The sequence below is a fragment of the Xenopus tropicalis genome, chromosome 1, assembly GCF_000004195.4.
Source record: "Xenopus tropicalis strain Nigerian chromosome 1, UCB_Xtro_10.0, whole genome shotgun sequence".
Taxonomy (NCBI): domain Eukaryota; kingdom Metazoa; phylum Chordata; class Amphibia; order Anura; family Pipidae; genus Xenopus; species Xenopus tropicalis.
Genome location: NC_030677.2, coordinates 155,691,644 through 155,712,063, shown reverse-complemented (window position 1 = coordinate 155,712,063; position 20,420 = coordinate 155,691,644). Strand labels below are relative to the sequence as shown.

The following is a 20,420-nucleotide window of genomic DNA, read 5'->3' as shown; positions in this document are numbered from 1 at the left end:
TTTTAATTCTGGGCTTGGTGTCAAGTTTTGGTTGTATATAAACCTGTGTATTGCCAAACAGAGCCTTCTATAAGCTGCCAGTTGACATAGGGCTTACCAAATAGCCAATCACAGCCCTTATTTGGCACCCCAGGAACTTTTTAAATGCTTGTGTTGCTCCCCAACTCAATTTACATTTAAATGTGGCTCACAGGTCAAAAAGGTTGGGGATCCCTGTTATAGAGTGTGGTATTAATCAAGGTACTGTCCCTTTGTGTCCCATTCTGCTCTGCACTGCATTGTCTGTCACTATACTACATTTCTCTCTGAGTTCCTGCCTTTCACTATTGCTGTTACTGGATTCCCTATTCTGTCTACCTCAATCCATTCAATAGCATTTCATTAGCTGTCTCTACTACAAAGACTTCCCTTTGGCACAGGCTAGCATCCCTTTGCAAAAACTGATAGGACACAACTATTTAACAAAAAAACGGGTTACAGAATAAATCAAAGGCAAATTCATTTAGTATTTAGTGGTATGGGTATATATATATATATATATATTATTTTTAATCTTTTATCATTATAATTATTCTGTTATTTATGTAGTAGTACAGACATATTCTACAGTGCTTTACAAAGCTTATATACATTATTCCCTGACACACACTGGAGCTTACAGTCCCAATCAAATCCTAATTGATAAATATATTTATCAGGACCCTTTTAATTTTCTTTTATGTTTTTGGAGTGTGGTACAAAAACAGGATGCCCAGAGAATCCCCCAGGGAAAACATACGGACTCCTTGAAGGCAGTGCGCTGGCTGGGCCCCAGCAGTGAAAGGCAGAAATTCTAGCCAATTATCCTCTGTACTCTAAACACATAGGCCAATAAAATTGTAGCACTGAGAATTTTATAGTCCCTCTTTTACAGAATATTACTTTTTATTTGTCTAATAATGAACAGATTTTAAGTTATTTGTCCCACCCTTAAAACCTGTGGAACATTGTCCTGCAGTAGTTTTTTTCTTGCCAACTACGTACTTATATGCTGATATGTTGACTTTTCCAGGAACAGCACGGAAGAGCTCCAGTTAAGGACATAGCATGTGTTTGGCTTACTAGAATCTTCTCATGGGAAAGTCTTGAATGCAAAACGCTTGGGTCTTCTCGTAAGCACTGCCCATTTTAGAGTGTGGGTATTGTGCTTGTTTATGGCACACAAAAGCCATAATTGTGTTAGAATGCTGTCTTCTTCAGTTTCTCACTTTAGCATTTCTCCTTTGTGCTTTTGCATCATATTTCTATATATTATACAATCAAATACCTGCAAGCTGCTCTGGTGGTTTTATTTGCTAGATTTTTTTGAGAATGCAAATGTTTTCAAATGGATTGATATGCCATTGCCCTGAGGAAGCCATGTTGATAGAACCCTTCTTTATTTAAAATATGAAAGTGAAAAATAAAAAGGTTAATACTTGTTGTTTCAGCTTGTAGGTAATAGCCACCCTCTAGCATACATCTGTGCAACATTATGTCCTAGTGTTGGTATACTAAATGGTAGGAAATAGTTATACTTTAGCATACATCTCTTCAAAATAACACGTCTCAGCATTGCTATGCTAAATTGTAGGAAATAGGTACACTGTAGCATACAAACATATCACTTGGTGCCTGGATGATCCTCTGTGTCCTCACCAAACAATCTCTCAGTGACAGAACTGGTGTATGGACCAATACCAGATTTGAGTCAGAATTGCACAGGAATTATGTACCTGACGACAGGTACTGCAAACCTGTGTACTGCTGCATGGCTTAGGACTATAGTTGGATAGGCATAGTAAGCTCTTTACAAAAGATAACAAACATATGCAGATTATTTGCAATAATACATGGGTACAATAATTAGTTAAAGTGATATTTGATTGCAAATGGTATATTTCCATGTAATGTTGGCACATGAGAGAGAAAATCAAATGGCACTGGCTAAATATTGATCAGCACAGCAAGGAATCTGAAGTTCTGCTGCTGCTGCTGGGTGAGGGCATTCAGCAATGGTTTTCATTATACTGAAACTAATGGTTTGTGGTGTGTGTAGTGGTGGAGGCCTGTGCTACCAAGCAAAACAGCTTCTCTGTGTACAGGCAGTTTCACTTCTATTTTTTTCCTTCCTCATTTTGATTAGGAAGTAAAGAATTTTGCATGAACCTTTTCCCCAACCATTTCCCTCCTTTGCCATGCATGATCCACATCAGAGAAACTTACCACCGCTCACTTCTTTTATGTAAAGTTACTTTGGCGGACCATTTAGGATTCATATTGTGATTTCATGTATATGTGTATTTTTTGTAAGTATACAGTATATGTACAGTTTGTTATACTTAGTGGTTAGTAAGTGTCAGTAAGGTGGTTATAATGTGTTTTTACTATTGTTCATGCTAAGAATACCACCTTTTCAACATAAATTCAAGCTCTATGGTTTTTGCAAGGCCTTACCAGTGCACAGATAAACAGGAGTTCATTATGCAGGGGGATTATCTCGGCACTGATAATCTTGTTTCTACCTTGTAAGGACCAAACATGAAGAGGCGTCAGTCTCCCTCTTTGTCCTATTTAGCTCAAATAATAGCAAAAACCTTAGGTTCAGTTCATTGACTTCAAGTTGAAATAAGGCTATATTGCCACTTTATGACTTTGTGATGAAGTTTGTAATAGTTTTTCCATTGTAAGAAGTACTGCCACAGATACATAATATTCAATGCTTTAGTGGGTATTAATAAAATTGTATTTATTTTTCTTATTTGAAACAGGTAACCTATATTTGAAACATTTATAACACATCTAGTACCTTTGTGTCAGTTTCACTTATATTTTAAGAATTTCAATTCAATTTTTGTTGAACAATAAAAATGCTGGGCATTTTTATATACCCACTCCAGCCAGTGGTGCATGACAAGCAATTGGATAAGGGGTGCTGTACTGACCCATGCCCTGATCAATATATTTACAAGCCCTAACCAGATATAGAGAAACTGTGATATTGGCTACACACACAGACTGATACCTGCTGAGACTGTCAGTCAGCAGTTAATATCATCCTATGTATGGACAGCTTTTGTACAGCTGACTGACCTTATAGCCTAAATGGCATGCTAGGCTAGGGTAAGGTGCAATTCTGCCATATGTTGGAGTGTTCTATACACTTGTATTCCACCCAATACCAGCATGATAGAGTGAGTATGTATGATGGAGCTGCATGTCTCTCTAAGGGTTAACTATTACTGCTGTGGGAATGAGTTAAACAATTAGCAAAGTGTCTGTTAGTATTCACATCTCATGGCTAAAATGCACCTGCCTTCAACCCAAGTATATCTTTATAATTATCTCTTTACCATCAATGCAGAACTTATATAATGGTCTCTTGACATATTATCCATGGTGAAGAAAGGATTTTAATGAATATACATATTTGTAAATTTTAAATACTTTGCAACAATAAACAGTCATTGGTTGGATTTCTTTTCCTAACACCTTTATTTCTGTTTTTTGCAGTGTGACAGTGAAAGTGATATTGATGATAAGGTAAGCAAACTGATATAGCTCACTATATATAGTATATAGACTGGGCACCATACCCATGTCATACTAGAATGCACATTGAATTAACCACTGAATGATTAAGTGTAAACAGCAGTGCTCATGAAAGTATAACTTTTAGGACAATGGTGCATTAAGCCATTTTCACCTGCAGGAAATTACCCAAAAACACCTTGCCATCTAGATCTTTTAGAATCCATGTAACACTTTACATAAGGCAGTCCCACTTAATATTGAGAAGATGCATAAGAAGGGTTGTGAGAAAATGTAGAAGAGAAAACACCACGTGTCATTACCCTTTAACTTAAGGTTAAAAAGGCAAACCCCTCTTCTGCTTTTATACACATAAAAGCTCCGGAAAAATACTTTCTATAAAGCAGAGCGTTTTCTTAAACATTACATCTTCTGTCTTAAAAACTGAATAATACTAAAACCGAAAAAAAAACGTTTTTGCTGTCATTCAAGTAACCCTTATTCCAAGTAGCTCTGTAACCCCCATATGTAATAAAACCACTAAGTTTGCCTAGGTGTAGTAACCCATACTGCATTCTTCTCTAGTTGCTTTGACACTTCAATACTTGCCATACATGGGCTGGCATAACCGTAGGGCAGAGTGTTAGCGCAACAAGAGAAGTATGTAGTAGGTAATGTCCTTACTTATGGTACAGATACTTAAGGTTCACTGTTAAAAATAGTGAATAAAATAACAATTGCCATTCTGTAATATCGTGGCAAGTGCTGACCTACATATTTTGTGTTGAATCAAAACTGCTCTAAGGAGTAATTACACAATGGGGCATGTTGTTGCCCGTGTAAAATCACTTCTCTAGTGGGTAACAAATGCCCAAGATTAAGTTCACATTGATGATGATGAAAATCACTGTCCAAACCAACTAAATGGAGTAATCGTATGGAAGTCCTTTCTTCCCCATTTTTATGTCATTGGGAAATTCAGCTGGTTTGGACACACAAATACAAATGTATTTTCTACCGTTAGTTGCCTGCACAAGAGGCAGTTTCACATGGGTGACAAAGTGCCTGTGTGCTGTTGCCCTTACCCATTTTAGCAATATGTGTAGGGTGACGGAGCATCTTTACATTTCAATACTGATTCTACACTAAAAACTACCCTAGCAAAAGAATTCTTCCATTTTATTAATAGTCGGTTTATAGGGTTTGCAACAGCAATGAAAATGCCCAAAATCAAATAACTAGTAAACATTAATATACATATAAAGAACACATTTTAATTTAACTTTGGTGTATTCTGGGGCATGCATCCTTACACAGTAGTTAGGGATATTGACTAAGGGCAAGTTAAGGTGGCCATACACGGGCCGACTATAGCTGCCGATATTGGTCCCTTGGACCGATTCGGCAGCTAATCGGCCCGTGTATGGGGAGAGCAGAGCGGCCTGGCCGACCAATATCTGGCCTGAAATTGGCCAGATCTCGATCGGCCAGGTTAGAAAATCTGGTCGGATCGGGGACCGCATCGGCTCGTTGATGCGGTCCCCGATCTGACTGCCCCATTGCCGCCCACATAATCCGATCGTTTGGCCCCAGGGCCAAACGATCGGATTATTATTTTTTTTACCTAAATGGTCCCCGATATCGCCCACCCGTAGGTGGGGATATCGGGGGAAGATCCGCTCGCTTGGCGACATCACCAAGCGAGCGGATCTGCTCGTGTATGGCCACCTTTAGGCTCATATTTAGGATAAATGCTTGATTGCTGCTTTGGATAACACTGGGGCTATAGCAGGGTGACTGTTAAAGCAGTGGTTTCATATCTGCAACATTATAAGCTGATTCAGTCTACCTACTTTTGGTCATCAAAAGGAACTTAAAAAACGTAGAAAACCTCGGTCCCAGAAGCTGCTTTTTACAGACACATTAGCACTCCATCTTGATGCTGGTGCCACACTGAGCTATCTGGCTGATAGTCAGATGTATTCCTTTGGAGACAAACTCATGGGGTTCTCACCCTATTGTCACATTTTCAGACCTAGTGATTGCTGTTTCGCAAGCATACAGTTAAGGTAAGCTTAATCAGTCGTTGGCAATATAGTCTTTGAACTCACTGAACCCCTGCAATTTAGCTAAACCAGCTGTTTCATATTTTTCTGTGGACTTTATATTGCTTCATTAATCTATATAGCTGTAGACCCAGGTAGCAGCAGTATTTTAGCTGATCGGTTTTGAACTGAATTACCTGAATACAGACTATTTGTGCCATACAAGAACTGGGGCATAAAGGGCACTACCTAGTGTGTAGATCATAGTGTTGGTTATAGTAATACTACTGTATTTGAAGTATTCCTTTTAACAGTTAGAGGCTAGAGTATCCTGAACACTAATTTTGTGGGATAATTCATTTGTGCTGTTGGTCATTTACAAAAGAAAAATACAGGCCTATTTCCGGAGACAGTGCTCTAAAGCCAGTAAATACCCCTGGCAATGAGTGACATTTGGCAAAAATGTACTTTCATTTTCTGTTCTAGAATAGATTTTCAAAGCACAGCCTCTTTAAAGACAGTTTTAATACTTAGGGGTTAAAACCTTACAATCAGACTAAAAGCAATTGCTCAGTAGCCTGTTTAAAAGATCTGCCTGTCAGAGTTGAGATGAAGTTGTAAGTGGCATGTAGTTTTATAATACAGCTCTGCTATTAATGATTGTCTAAATTACAGCAGCAGGCCCAGGCAGCTGCATTACATTGGAGACTGACGTCCGCTAGATTAGGTTTGACTTCACCTTGTAGTGGAGAAATTGAAATCTGAACAACATTGATTAGCTTTCAGAATGTGAGATCGGAGGTTACCTTCAGGGGAGACTACATTCTGTGTGACTGGTAGGTTAGTGTCATGCACAGAGCAGAAGGCAATGCAATTCTATACTGTGATTACTTTATTTTCTTACCTGTGCTACAAAAACACACTTGTCTTTTTCTCTAAGAAGCTACTATGGTTTGCTGTATACTACCTTGCTGGGTGAGGCTTTCCTACTGGGCCTGAAACCTCTAGTGTACTAGAGAGCTCAATAATAGTACGTATAGTGCAGTACAGGTATAGGACCCATTATCCAGAATGCTCGGGACCAAGGGTATTCCGGATAAGGGATCTTTCCATAATTTGGATCTCCATACCTTAAGTCTACTAAAAAATTAATAAAACATTAATTAAACCCAACAGGATTGTTTTGCATCCAATAAGGATTATTTATATCTTAGTTGGGATCAATTACAAGGTTCTGTTTTATTTCTACATAAAAAAAGGAAATCAGTTTTAAAATTCTGAATTATTTGCTTATAATGGAGTCTATGGGAGACGAGCTTTCCGTAATTCGGAGCTTTCTGGATAACGGGTTTCCGGATAAGGGGTCCGATACCTGTATATATTTGGGTTTTTTTTATAAACCTTATCAACATAAATGTAAATGCAGTGTAACCTTCAGCCATCAGAGGAAAATAAAATGCAATAGAATATTAAGTGATTTTTAATACAGGTGTCACCATACCTTTAGTCTGCTATAAATCATTTAAACATGAAATAATCCCTATAGCAGGGATCCCCAACCTTTTATACCCGTGAGCCACATTTAAATGGAAAAAGCGTTGGGGAGCAACACAAGCAGGAAAAAGTTTCCTGGGGGTGCCAATAAGAGCTATGATTGCTACTTAATAGCCCCTATGTGGACTGGCAGCCTACAGAAGGCTCTGTTTGGCATTATACTGGGTTTTTATGCAACCAAAACTTGCCTCCTTACCAGAAATTCAATAATAAGAACCTGTTTTGAGGCCACTGGGAGCAACATCCAAGGGGTTGGTGAGCAACATGTTGCTCACGAGCTACTTGTTGGGGAACACTGCCCTATAGGATTAATTTGCCACCAATTTGGATTCAAACAGCTTAGATACCATCAAGTACAAGGGACTGTTTTATTATTACAGAGAAAAAGGAAATACTATAATAAAAATGAGCTATTTTCTTTTAATAGTCTATGGGAGATGGCCTTCTTGTAATCTAGAGCTGGATAACGCTTTTCCAGATAAATGATCCAGTACCTGTATAATGTAGACAATATATGATATTCTGAGAAAATTTGCCATTGGTCTTTAATTTTTTTTGTGGTTTTATTATTTAAGTTTTTGTTAAGCAGCTGTCAGTGTACCATAATAACCAGACAGTGGTTACTGGAAGATTAAATTTGACAGACTTTTTGCTTAATTGTCAGGCTCATGTACTATGTTGATCTGCAGCAAACCAAACCATGTTGCATTTAATTCTATATAATACACAAGAACCATGAATATCATGTAAATGATCCTTATAAATGGTGCTATAATCAGTGCTTAGTGATGTAATTCACATGACTCCCTGGAACTTGTGTATTATAATTAAAAATGTATCCCTTGTTATAAAATATAAGGATATTAAAAGTCATCTCTAAATTCTATGATCTGTATATATGGTTATGGAACTCCTTGGTGACTTATCCATATATTTTACAAACGGGAGTGCATTATTTGCTATCTGTTAAAAAATGGATACCTTTTTCTAGAAATGACACATAAAAATATAATGGCATACTGTCAGTCCTTCAGGAAAAATATAATCAGTGCCACAGCCAGTGGCTGTCAAAACTTTAAGTTAAAAAAGAAGTGGCAGTCAAAATGCCTCTGTCCTCTTGCTTTGGCTTTTTCCACAGAGGTTCCCATGTTACATCTCTTTGTGCTATAGCCAGTTTACTTCCAGTTAATAACATTACAAATTGTGACTGGTAGACAAGTGCATTTTGTTTTTTGCTGCTTTCTGCTGGCTTGCAGCCCTAGTGCCATTAAGCCTTAGTGTTGCAAGTAAATGAACTCTGGTGTAACAACACAATGCGATTGTCACAATTTATTTCACAATATATGTTTTATAAGACATTATCATAAAAAATACTTGCATATAGTAAATTACGGGACACTTAGGAAGTGAAACTGCTGCTCTCTTGCTCCATAGCAAGTTGGGCCTAATTGGAATCAGACTTCTGGATATCATATACCAATTATTTTTAAAATGATATCATCTTTAAATATTAGCAATCCATTGTGCCATTTTTTATTAGGCTGATTCTTTGCTCTTTAAATAAATATTATGTACTATGATACAGTGTCAGATTTGGGGGCCACTACCTCAAGGCCCCGCCTCAGTCCCAGGCAGGAGTCAGCCCCCCCCTGTTTTTTCTTAGTCCAACACCAGTGAAATAATGAACTTTTCTTTTTCTTACCAAGTTTTCTTGATTTGCTACAAAAATAGCTAGATGATAGTTAGCCAGAAATTGCCCATAAGACAGTTAACTGACTTGCTTATACTTTGCGCTACTCATTTAGATGAATTCAACTTTAATTTTACTTCTTTGGCCATTTGGTTTCTAAACATTACCACGTAAGAGATATATATACTTTTTCAGCAACTACAGGATTAATAGTCAATTACTTTTCATATTCAGGGAGATAAAGTATCCATTAATTCAAGAGTTATGTACTTATAGCATTTAGCTCGAGAATAACACCGCCGAGAATTGGTTTATACACATGTAATGAGAGAGCTTATGACATACTTTAGTGAACCTAATAGAGTAATTTAAACTGTCAACACTTCTACTTATTGTCTCTTACCTGCATCAGAATGTCGACAGAGCAGCTCGGAAAAACACTCTTGCCGCAGAGTGACACTACAGAGTCATCAGTGGTACGAGAGTGAGTAATGACTTATTTCCACAGGTAGTGCAGCAGGTAAAAGAGTGATTCTAGCATTCTAGCTTTTAACTCTTCATAGATTATGGGATGGAAAGCTATTATGGATGTCTTCCATTGCAACCCCAGAATTAATTAAAATTAGATGCATGATTAATTTTAAACTATTGTCTGTTATCAGAGAAACTTTCACTGTATTAACAGTGATAATGGAGACCCGCCATAACTAGCTTGCAAGCCCATTTTTAGATTCTGACCCCCTGATAATTACTTCATGCATGGGCCATGTCTATTACAGAGAACAAAGGTTAAATATATTGTGACTAATGAACGTAAATATAAGCGTTTTTATATACTCAAAGTATACTGATAATTATCTAGGAATGCACAAACATCATTGCTGGACAAGGAATAGTTAGTACAAACGTGAACAGCAACACGCCTCTCGCACTGTTATTGCAGAAACTAGACTATAACTATATTTAATAGTACAAGTGTAAATAGCAGCACCCCATTCCTAGTATAATGATGGACTTCCCAGCTCAGGTAACTGGATATTAGTACTTTAGTACAAATGTAAAGAATGACACCCCTAACCTAGTGCAACAGGGGCCTGTCCATCTCAGGTAACTGGATAAGTAGGGATGCACCGAATCCAGAATTCAGTTCGGGATTCGGGCTTTTTCAGCAGGATTCGGATTCGGCCAAATATGAATCTTAAAGATCACGTGAATTTTTGTCATGTGAACACGGAAGTTGAAAATGTAACCGTTCTGTAACCTAATTAGCATATGCGAATGAAGATTTAACCCTTCTGTAGCCTAATTAGCTTGTGCTAATTCAGATTCGGTTCAGTATTTGGCCAAATCCTTTACGAAGGATTCGGGGTATCGCCAAATCCAAAAAAGTGGATTCGGTACATCCCTAATAATAAGTGCTGAAGTATAAATAAGTGTAAACCTCCAGCTCTTAACAAAGGAATGTCCATCTAAAGTTAGCCATACACGCACTGATATAATCAGACAGGTTAGAAAATTTCAGTCGGATAACAATAAAATCTGCGTTTGTATTGTGAATCTGACAATATACTTTGCAGGACCTACAATGCCTTTCCGGGACGTCATTTTCATACAATTAGTGCCAACTATTTCAAGTTCAGAACATCCTCTAATTTGTTCATCCTAAAATCCATGTCTGAATGGTAGTTTTAGATGGTTACATTTAAATGTACTATATCTGAATGTTTGTCGGAAGAAAACTAAAATCTGAATATCATGAATAGCCACCTGGAGGGATGGTTATGTAGGACTTTGGTTGTGGAAGTACTACTGATTTGGCCAAAAAAAAGACATGGCTTTACTTTTAAGATCATTAGTCAATATGGCAAAACTTTTGTTAGACATTTTCATGCTTTCTGCAGTATAGCATTCTGGTAACACCCATAAACTCATGTGCCAGTGTGTTATCACTCTATGCGGCTGCATGGGTTAACTCCCACAGTCTGCTAGCTGATTCACTAGGATCTCTGTGCTATAGCAATTGACAGCAGCTTTCCGATGCGCTTTAGTGATCCCGACAGCTGACGGGAGAAGCAAAGCGCAACCTTCATGTGCAGTAATAAAGAGCCCACCCGCAGACCTCCTGACAGACTTAATGGTTTCTCATATAGAAACGGACAGACTTAATGTTTGGACCGTAGCAATCATTCGTCCTGATCTTCTTAATGAAATTAGATTAGGCACACCTGGGAAATTGCTGAGATGGCACATTGCTTTCATCACCTTCTTTAATTTAAAAGCAATTTGCAGGGAAAATATTCTCAGAAGTCAAGGGAAGTGCAGAGAAAGAGAAAAGGAGATTGGGATGCAATTTAAAAGAGTATTGGAAAAAGACAGAAAGTAGGGAGGGTTAGACTAGGTCAAGAAAGGCAAACCAGTAATGAGAATAGGGGGAAACAAATATTGACTTAAGGGTGACCACATATTTTTAAGGGGTTGTAGACCCAAGTATAACCTTTTGCATAATTAAATCAAATATAATTATATATTATGAGTAAGGATACACCGAATACAGTATTTGGTTTTGAATGGAGCCTTTTTCAGCAGGATTCGGATTCGGCTGAATCCAAGGCTGAAATCTGAATACTTAAAATCATGTGACTTTTTGTCAAATGAACACGGAATTTGAAGATTGCATGCACAGTTCTCTTAACCTTTATATAGCCTAATTTGCATATGCAAATTTAGATTCAGTTAGGTATTCACCCGAATCCTTCACGAAAGCACATGGGCAGTACATATCTACACTGATTTCTATACTGCACATGTGGCCTGCCTTAAAGGAGTTGTTCGCCTACAAATTAACTTTTAGTATGATGTAGAGAGTGACATTCCGAAACAATTTGCAATTAGTCTTCTTTTTTTATTGTGTGGTCTATAATTATTTTGCTTTTTGTTCAGCACCTCCCCAGGTTGGAATTTTAGCAGCTATCTGGTTGCTAGGGTCCAAATTACCCTTTCAACCAAGCAGAAAAGTAATAAAATATAAAAATAAAATTGTAGCCTCACAGAACAATTGTTGGCTTCTGGGGTCAGTGACCCCCATTTAAAAAGCTGGAAAGAGTTGGAAGAAAAAGGCTTATAATTTAGAAACCGAATGAAAAGTTGCTAAGAACTGGCCATTCTATAACATTCTAAAAGTTAATTTGAAAGTGAACTACCTCGTTAATAGGTGCAGGGGATGTCTGGGACATGGAACAAAGTGGTGCTGCAGCACTCATACCCCAGTCCATTGTGTTTTTTTTAGAAGAGTGGTGGCACAGGCTAGAAGGTAAGCTAGTAGAATCACTGGTGGGTGCTATACCCAAGGTATATTCACAGTTGGGTAAGTGAAGGCCAGGGACCATGTACAGGTTTTGCTGGCAGTCCTAATGAAGTAAGCTGGCACAGGTCATGCTGTTAGCTTTAGTTTAGAGCATATTCAAGATGCCTTTATAGAGAACTGGATTGGCGAATGGCAGTGGGTTAGGATGCAGGATGCAAAAGTAGTAATCTGTGTGCCAGAGCAGGAGTTCAGCGAGAGTACAGGCTTATTGAGGAACATTAATGCTAATTAGAAACAGCCCGTGGAAATTAAGTGATGCTGCGATTAGCCACCAAATTTATGCTTCTGTGCATCTCCAGATCTCATCACTGCTTAAAATGATTTTAATTGTGCCTGCAGAGCTGTAGGAAACCAGAGAAATAATTTCATGACTATTTTCTGCTGGTGTCTTCGAGAAAAGCACATTCAACAAAGACTAGCACTTTTCTTCCTTCCCTCTTAAGAAAAAAGTATAAGCCAACTGTTGGCATTATTATGGTATATTTTACATATGGGCACAACTTGGATTGACACTCAAAGAGACCTCAAATATATGAGAAGCCTTTAATTAACCAGATGACAAGATTAACGGTGATACAATATATCTTTGTATACACAAGTGTTCATTTTAGGTTCCTTGGAATGTAGCCTTATACTGTTGCATAAAAATGGGTCTCTGTGGTGTCAATGTGTATTCTTATAAATGTAACTGTAGGATACACTGTTTCCTTTGATACAAGGCCTGTAACATTATATTGTATCAATCATCTTACATTTTAGAGACATGTTGTAACATTATAATTATCAGGCCTTATGTCATATTGTACCAACTTTAACGCCGTCATTTGATCCTTCACAGTAACTGTAGGAAAAGCTGTTTTGCACAGCACACTTCACTGAGAGGTAACCTCAGCAGGCAGCTGTCACAAATCGTTCCAACCCAGCTCCTTTTCATTCAGCAGTGAATTTTAATAAATTGCACAGAACTACTGTTGAATAGAAAAATAACACTCCCTTCTAGGCATACAAACATTTTGATGAGTTCCAGGACCTTGTGTGTAATGTGGTTGGTTGGTTTGTCTAAAATCAGGACAAACATTCCTAGAACAATTATTTATAAGGGTTACATGATCCCTCGTAATAAATTAAAACCAGGCCCCCTCTTTTTATTTGCAGCCCCCACCAGACTGTCAATGCAAGGGCCACTAGGCATATGATCCCTTGTGCATTAAATATAATTGCACACTAACCCATTTAAACTGCAGTGCTTACTGGGTCAGAGAACATTCTTTGTGGCCATCAGTGACTAGGGATGCACTGAATCCACTATTTTTGGGTTTGGCCGAACCCCAAATCCTTTTTGAAAGATTTGGCCCAATAACGAACTGAATCCTTTGCACTGCATGGCTTAAAAATTTTTTTTTACTTTCAAAAGTAAAAAAGTCACATGATTTTAAGGATTCGGTTTGGTCAGAAACTTGGATTCAGCTGAATCTGAATCCTGCTGTAAAAGGCATGTGACACATGGTTGATAATAGTAAATATAATGTAAAATTACCCATGCATCATAATATAGTATATTCTATTTTTTGTATTATCTCTACCTACATCAGGGCTTATGTACAGCCTGGCAGGTAACAACACAAAGACCTAACTTTCAAGATGCAAAAGCATGCATTTTTTTGGCCCAATCTCTGCTTTGCTCCGCTCAGTGTAGCTGCACTCAGGCTGAAACTATGCCAGTGCAGCTAAACTTGTGTGCCCTTGCTCTTAGCACAGATATATTGCTACAGGGAATGACATTTTGATTTTAGTGCATACAGTCAGCTGGCCTGTGATGTTGTCACTGTGTCCAGGACCATTGATTTTCACATACAATTGTAGTAGCTCTTGTTGATTCCCAGCCGGACACGCTCAGGGACATATATCTTTTGTGATTTTACTTACTCTATGTGCAATTGTGGGTTGATTTAGACAGTTCTATAGACTGCCTTCCTTCCCTTGCAGTTTTTATACATTGTAGGCTTTATTGCAGCGGTCAGGAACCTTTTTGGCTGAGAGAGCCATAAACACCACATATTTTAAAATTAATTCCGTGAGAGCCAAACAATATGTTTGGCCGCGGATGCTTCGGGGCAAGGTAGGGTGGGTCCCAAGGATGCCAGATGCGGATGCGATGCAGAGGAGGGCGTGGCCTGCGTTCAGCGGATAGAAGACGTGTTCTAAGGCACCCACCCTACCTTGCCCCTGTGCTCGGCAGATAGAAGACGTGTTCTAAGCCTTAGAACACGTCTTCTATCCACTGAACGCAGGCCACGCCCTCCTCTGCATCGCATCCGCATCTGGCATCCTTGGGACCCACCCTAACTTGCCCCGAAGCATCCGCGGCCAAACATATTGTTTGGCTCTCACGGAATTAATTTTAAAATATGTGGTGTTTATGGCTCTCTCAGCCAAAAAGGTTCCTGACCCCTGCTTTAGCCTTATGGTCTGTAGCTTTTTGCTTTTTATAGTGTCACTGGACATGAAGTCACTCAATCACAATTTTCTACACACTACAAGTCAGACTCATTTCCAGTTAGCAGTGTGTGCCAACAATAAGGGTTAACTCCACAGGAGTTTTTCGCAGATTGCGACAGATCAACAAAAAGCATGCAACAAATCTCATGTAGTCATGCTCGTCAAAATATAACGCGACTGATACAAAAATCAGATGTGTAAACGACGTAATTTTTTTCATCCAACGTGGTGTGTTGGATTTGCTGTCTAATTGCTTACCCTTACAGCAATAAACTCTGTATATTAATATGTCAGAACTGGACCTGAATCAATATACAGTTGTATGTAGCAGTTGCATCTGTCTTTAAGCAATTTACAAGTGAACTTTTGACATATACAAAGGCCATTCAGTTTTCTGCATTTGGTTAAATTACAGGCTGATAGTGACATAAAAATGTTTCTCAAGGGTAACATCTCTGAACAGAGCAAAACTGTAGAATTCATCATAGGATTTAGGGATTGGCATTAAGGTGGCACAGCTGCCTTCAATTAGTTGACTGTAGGTAAGTAATAGCCCCTCAGCCCTTAACAGCTGGCAGCCATCATGTGTCTTAAAGATTCAGCTTACTGCACCAATAAGCTGGTGGCATACATGGCAGCTGTTATCCTGCCAGTCTAATGAAGCTTACAAGCTACAGTTGAAGTGTATGTCTCCAGTGCCCCAGAGCAAAAGAAAAACGTGCACTGAAACTTCTGTTTCAGAACCTACTCTGAGCACCTTTACGTTAAGATATCCAAGTGTATTTATCACCTATGTAACTTGCCTTTATGAAAGAAAAAAGGCATCTTTTTTGGAGACAGAGTTTAACTTTTTAAAAAAACATTTTTAAAGGGATTCTGTCACTGAGGACAATTTTTTGCCTTTTTAAAGGGAAGCACAACCGCCAGTTCTGAGTTTGCAATCCTGTGTGGCACAAAAGATATCTGCAGTCAAGGCCTGTGTGCAAAGGCCCACTCACTGGTCCCTGCACTAGCACCCTATATATATATATATATATATCCTTGCTATTCTATTTAAAGCTAGCCAGCCAGCCAGCCAAAAGAAACAGTGTAACTTAAGATTAGTCTCAAGAGAAAATAGAAGTTTTATAGGGTAATGTAAAACGCACTAAGGATCAGTTACCCATAGCAAGCAATCAGCAGGTAGAATTTTCTGGTCACCTGTTTAAAAGCATACATCTGATTGGCTGCCATGGGTTACTGCTCCTGGGTAAACTAACTGCTTTTTATTACATATGGGGGATAGTCTGAAAACAGTGTTGTAGAACAGTCCAGCCTTGTTTTGGAGGTACAGCAGCATCCCAAGTGAACGACTTTAGACAAGTGGGACAAAGCCCTGTGTGAAGCTTAGGTCTGTATTTAGGTTTACTTCCAGAACCGGCTGGTGCGCTGGCTTTGGGGCATATCATGGAGAGAAGGACCCTTTAATCATGGAGCTGAATATGACATAATATGAACATTTAGACTGAATAACATCTGTGTTCAGCCACTGAGAAACTGAGCATTTCTGTTCTGTTCTATGAATCACTAGCAAAGGGGAGACCTACGCCCCACCTACCCTACAGCAGCTAAAGCGCAGGCTAAAAGTTCTCCCTGCCCCCACACACCCATCCCTCCCTCCAATCCCAGCTCTCTCCAAAGAGTTGTCAGAAAATTCGTTCCACATCTGTAGAGAGAAAGAGAGGTGTAAACTGCCAAGAAGTGTTTTTAATGATGGCTGGAGATAAAAGCTGCCAGATGGCAGGCACTGCTGGGGCTGCGGTTGGTATTTAACTGCTTTTTTATTGGAAAAATATGGGGTGAAAAATTGTGTGGGACTCATTAGGCAGCCTGCTGTGATTGTGATCAGCCCTGCCAATCTGTTCCGAATGGCGCTGTTCCAAGCAGCAGAGACTTGTAATCAAAACCTTAGAACTGGGAATTTTATTTTCTTCCTTTCCTTCTTAAAGTCACTTGTCTACTTTTGTAGCAACACATATTGTTGCTATGTCTTTACTCTCCTTCCCTGTTGTTCTTGGAACAGCTTACATGCTCTCGCTATCTTCACTTCCAGCCCAGGGCTTGGGGCTTTATACTATCCCCTACTCTTTCATTTGCACAGTGCCAGTCTGCCCTTTGCATAGCTGTTACACAAGAAAAATCAAGTGTAGCAGGTGCAGGCAACAATTACATGTTAAAATGAGGGTGCTAATGGGCAGCCCTATGTATTAAATGCATTATGTCACATCTATAAAATGGCACACACAGGATCTTTGCACATTATGTCTTTTTTAGAGTGGCATTCTGATTTTAAGGCAGATATGTTGTAATAAATGGGCAAATTTGGCATTTGCCCAGGGCTCACCTGAAAAGGGTGGAACTTTTGACAGAATCTGTGTTGGACTGGCATGTTCTGAGCCCACTGGGGCAGCCATCTCAAGGCCCCACCACCCCAGCCACAGAGATCATGCTCTCCTCTCACCACCATTGCAAACCAAATAAATCCCCAGTCCCAGGCACAAAAGGGTCCTGGGTTGGTGGGGCCCCCCGGGTTTTCTTTTGGTGCTCTTCCAGTCTGCTGCTGGACTGAAGAATCCCCCAGTAATAGCAGACCCCTTCATGCAGGTCCAGACTGGGATATAATATAGATCCCAGCATTTCAAGTACACAGAGTCTGTCTATGGCATCTTTCATCTTTGTCCTGTGTCTATGAGTATCATACCGCAGCCATGTTTGAATGGCACCTTTGTCAGCTTACACCTGTCTCTAACAGTAGTCACCTCTAATTTGGCCTTGTAGTATAGGTTGATTTTATGCCTTCAGCCCAGAATGCTATATTTTTTGTCCATTATTTCTATACCTTCAGCCATCTCTGAGTCCTACTGTGGATCCCCCAGTATAAGACCTTGCTCAATGCCCGATTTGTGCCCTCAGATTCTGCTCCTAACTGGGCTTGCTGGATTCATGGGCAAATTCTCTAATTCAGTCCCAGTACAAATAAAGCTAATATGTATAACATCACTTGGGTTTAGCAGAGTGAAAACAAGCCGGCAGTGGCTGTATGTAATAAATATGCATGTTCCGAGCCATGTAAGCCCATAGAAAGGGAAGAGGGAGGCACAGCAGGCCGTGTCATTGAAATGTGCAATTTCTAACCCGGGAACAGTTCCTCCCGCCTCCTCAGCATCCCAGGAGAGCGCTAAGATTATGAAGGAATTCTCCGAGGCCATTACTGGCAAGAGGAAAAAAAGGCTTCGCTACAGACAGCTTAATGGACTAATTTGTAACTCGGAGAGCAGGAGAAATGAGTTGCTGGCTGCGTTTTAATTTGACAGCGAGAGGCAGAACGAATGTGAAATGGGTTGTCGGAGCAGCGGCGTGGCATGGGGGCAGGGCTGCTTTCCTAGGCGGCAGCGGGAATCGCTCGTTAACTCGTTCATTCCGAGCACATTTAGAGCTCACGTCCCCCTTTGGTTAGAAATAGGTTTTTAAAGACCCAGACGCAGTTTATCTTTTGTTTTTAATACCACCGTGTTTGTAACATGGTTATTTGCCAATATAATCAGTGTTGGACTGCAGTGCTGCTGGGGTCTGTAAGGGAACCTGTCACCCACTCCGCTGGTGTTTGGCCATTCTCTATTTTCCCCTATCTTTCTTTAGCCTTTCCCTTTCTCATATGTTCAGCCCATGTTTCAGTATAAATTCTCATTTTATTCACTATCCCTGCTTTTCTTAAGACCACTTTCCTTATTGTTTTTCTTTTAGTCAACTTTACTTCCTCCACATTTTTTCTTGTCATCTTTCTTTTATTCTGTCTTATCCTATCTTTTTTCAGTATTGATTCTTTCACCAACCCTTCTGTTCCATTTTTCGTTTGTACCCCCTTTCTCTTCCACCCCGTTCATCTTCAATTGTCTACTTTTCTTTACCTTTTCTTCACTGCCTTATTATCCCTTTTTCCAGACACCGCCTCAGTTGTTCTTTTCTTCACTTTTTATCCTTTGATCTCTTTCATTTTTACTTCTGGCCTCCTCTTTTTCTCTTTCTTCAGTTGCTAGACACATTATTTCTCAAGCCAGTCTTCTATTCTATAGGATTTAGCTTCTGGGCCATCTAGGTCTAAACTAAGATTAAAAATAGGCCCTGGCATTTCAAGTATACAGAGGCCACAAAGCTCCCCACCAACCCAATAAGTTGGAAAGTTGGCAATTTTTCGTAATTTCCCAGGACTGTACAAGGTTTTGTCTGTTTGTTTTGGTAAATTGCAGTAAGAATTTTTGGATTTCAAAAATCTTTGTAAGTTTATGTGGTATCAAAAAATTGTCTGTACATGGTGTGGTTCTTTTCACATTGATATCACTGGGAAGCACCACAGCTTAAAAACAACATCTCCAAAAAATGTGCTGGTATCAAGGCTGGTACTAGGGGAAAGCAGAAGAGGCATGTGCCTAGGGCGCAATGGTGGGGGGTATGCTATAGCTTCGAAAGCTCCTCACCAGTGCGGCTCTTAAATGCTTGTCCAGCTTCTTCCCTGGCCCACTAATCCCAGCCCCTGAGCCTCCACTACTCCCACCCACCCCTTGTGCTTTGCTGGTAGCAGGGCAACAGAGAAATTTATTGCAGAGGGTAAGGAGCGGGAGGGAGGGGTCATGAGCATGGTGTCTTGCCTAGGGCACAGTAAGCCCTGCTCTGGCTAGTATGCTGGCTCTTATACAGATATAATTCTTCCTTTAGATAAAAATTGACTGTACATGAGCCAACATTAGCTTCAGCTTTTTAGCCTGTGTATAGACCAAATGACAGCCTGCCTGACACATCTGTTAAATGTACCTTAAAATTAGTAATTTTGTTTGACGATTATCAAGAGATTTCTGCTTTTTTTGGTGAATTATGTCTAGGCTCCTTACGTAAAATGAGTGATTCATATCTGACCAGATCAAAGATTATAGCTCAGAAATGGAAAATAAACCTAGTGACCTTCATTGGCACAGCTGGAAGTCTGCTGGCCAAGTGGCAAGGTCCTGCAGTTTTCCTCATTATAAATGTAGTTCATTCATACTGCATATGGACCAAATGATCATAGTGGTACTGTATCCCCACTTGCATATGTCCTGTTGTGCTGGAACATTTTGTTCATCTGTGGACTACAGAGAGGGCACCTAACCCTTATACTGTGCTGTAGAGAGAGCTAAGATTTATCATATTATTTTAAATATAATAAATGGAGTGTGTCAAGCAAGATGCATAGCTGTGTGTGTTTTTTTAAATGCATAGAAAAGGCATAGGTAAATAAAACCCTTAAGGGACGATACAATAATCTAAGTGTGACACTATGAACATTTGCTTTAACTAGTGAAAATATTTGTTTTTTAACTTTTTCTTGTGGGAGGCAGGAGTGGTTTGGACTTTGCAAGCATGCGTGTAGCTGGATTAGTGTGGGTTAAAAAAATACACAAGGCATTGTATGCTCTATTGTTGTCACTCCGTCCCCCCCTAGGGATTTTTAAACAAGCAGGAGATTGTTAGCGACAAAAAGGCATTTCAACACTTAAAGTGGTAGGTTTTGATTTAACCACAATGCTGTCATCTTCCATATGCAGGACATGGGAAATGGGAGGTGGGGTGAGTGCTGACGAATCACCTCTCCCACGGGAGTTCTTTTATTTCACCTCTTCTTTCATCCCTTCTTTCCTTTCTTTTC

At 39.5% G+C, this 20,420-nt stretch overlaps 1 protein-coding gene across 13 annotated transcripts in view; it reads left to right on the top strand.

Annotated features, from left to right (window-relative positions):
- fbrsl1 (fibrosin-like 1) overlaps positions 1-20,420 on the top strand; it is a 281,206-nt gene that overhangs the window by 196,180 nt on the left and 64,606 nt on the right. For all 13 annotated transcript variants that reach the window (XM_004910563.4, XM_004910564.4, XM_012969337.3 and 10 more), the window contains one exon: positions 3,532-3,561. In XM_004910563.4, coding sequence (XP_004910620.1) covers positions 3,532-3,561 — 30 coding nt within the window. The remainder of the gene's footprint in view (positions 1-3,531; positions 3,562-20,420) is intronic.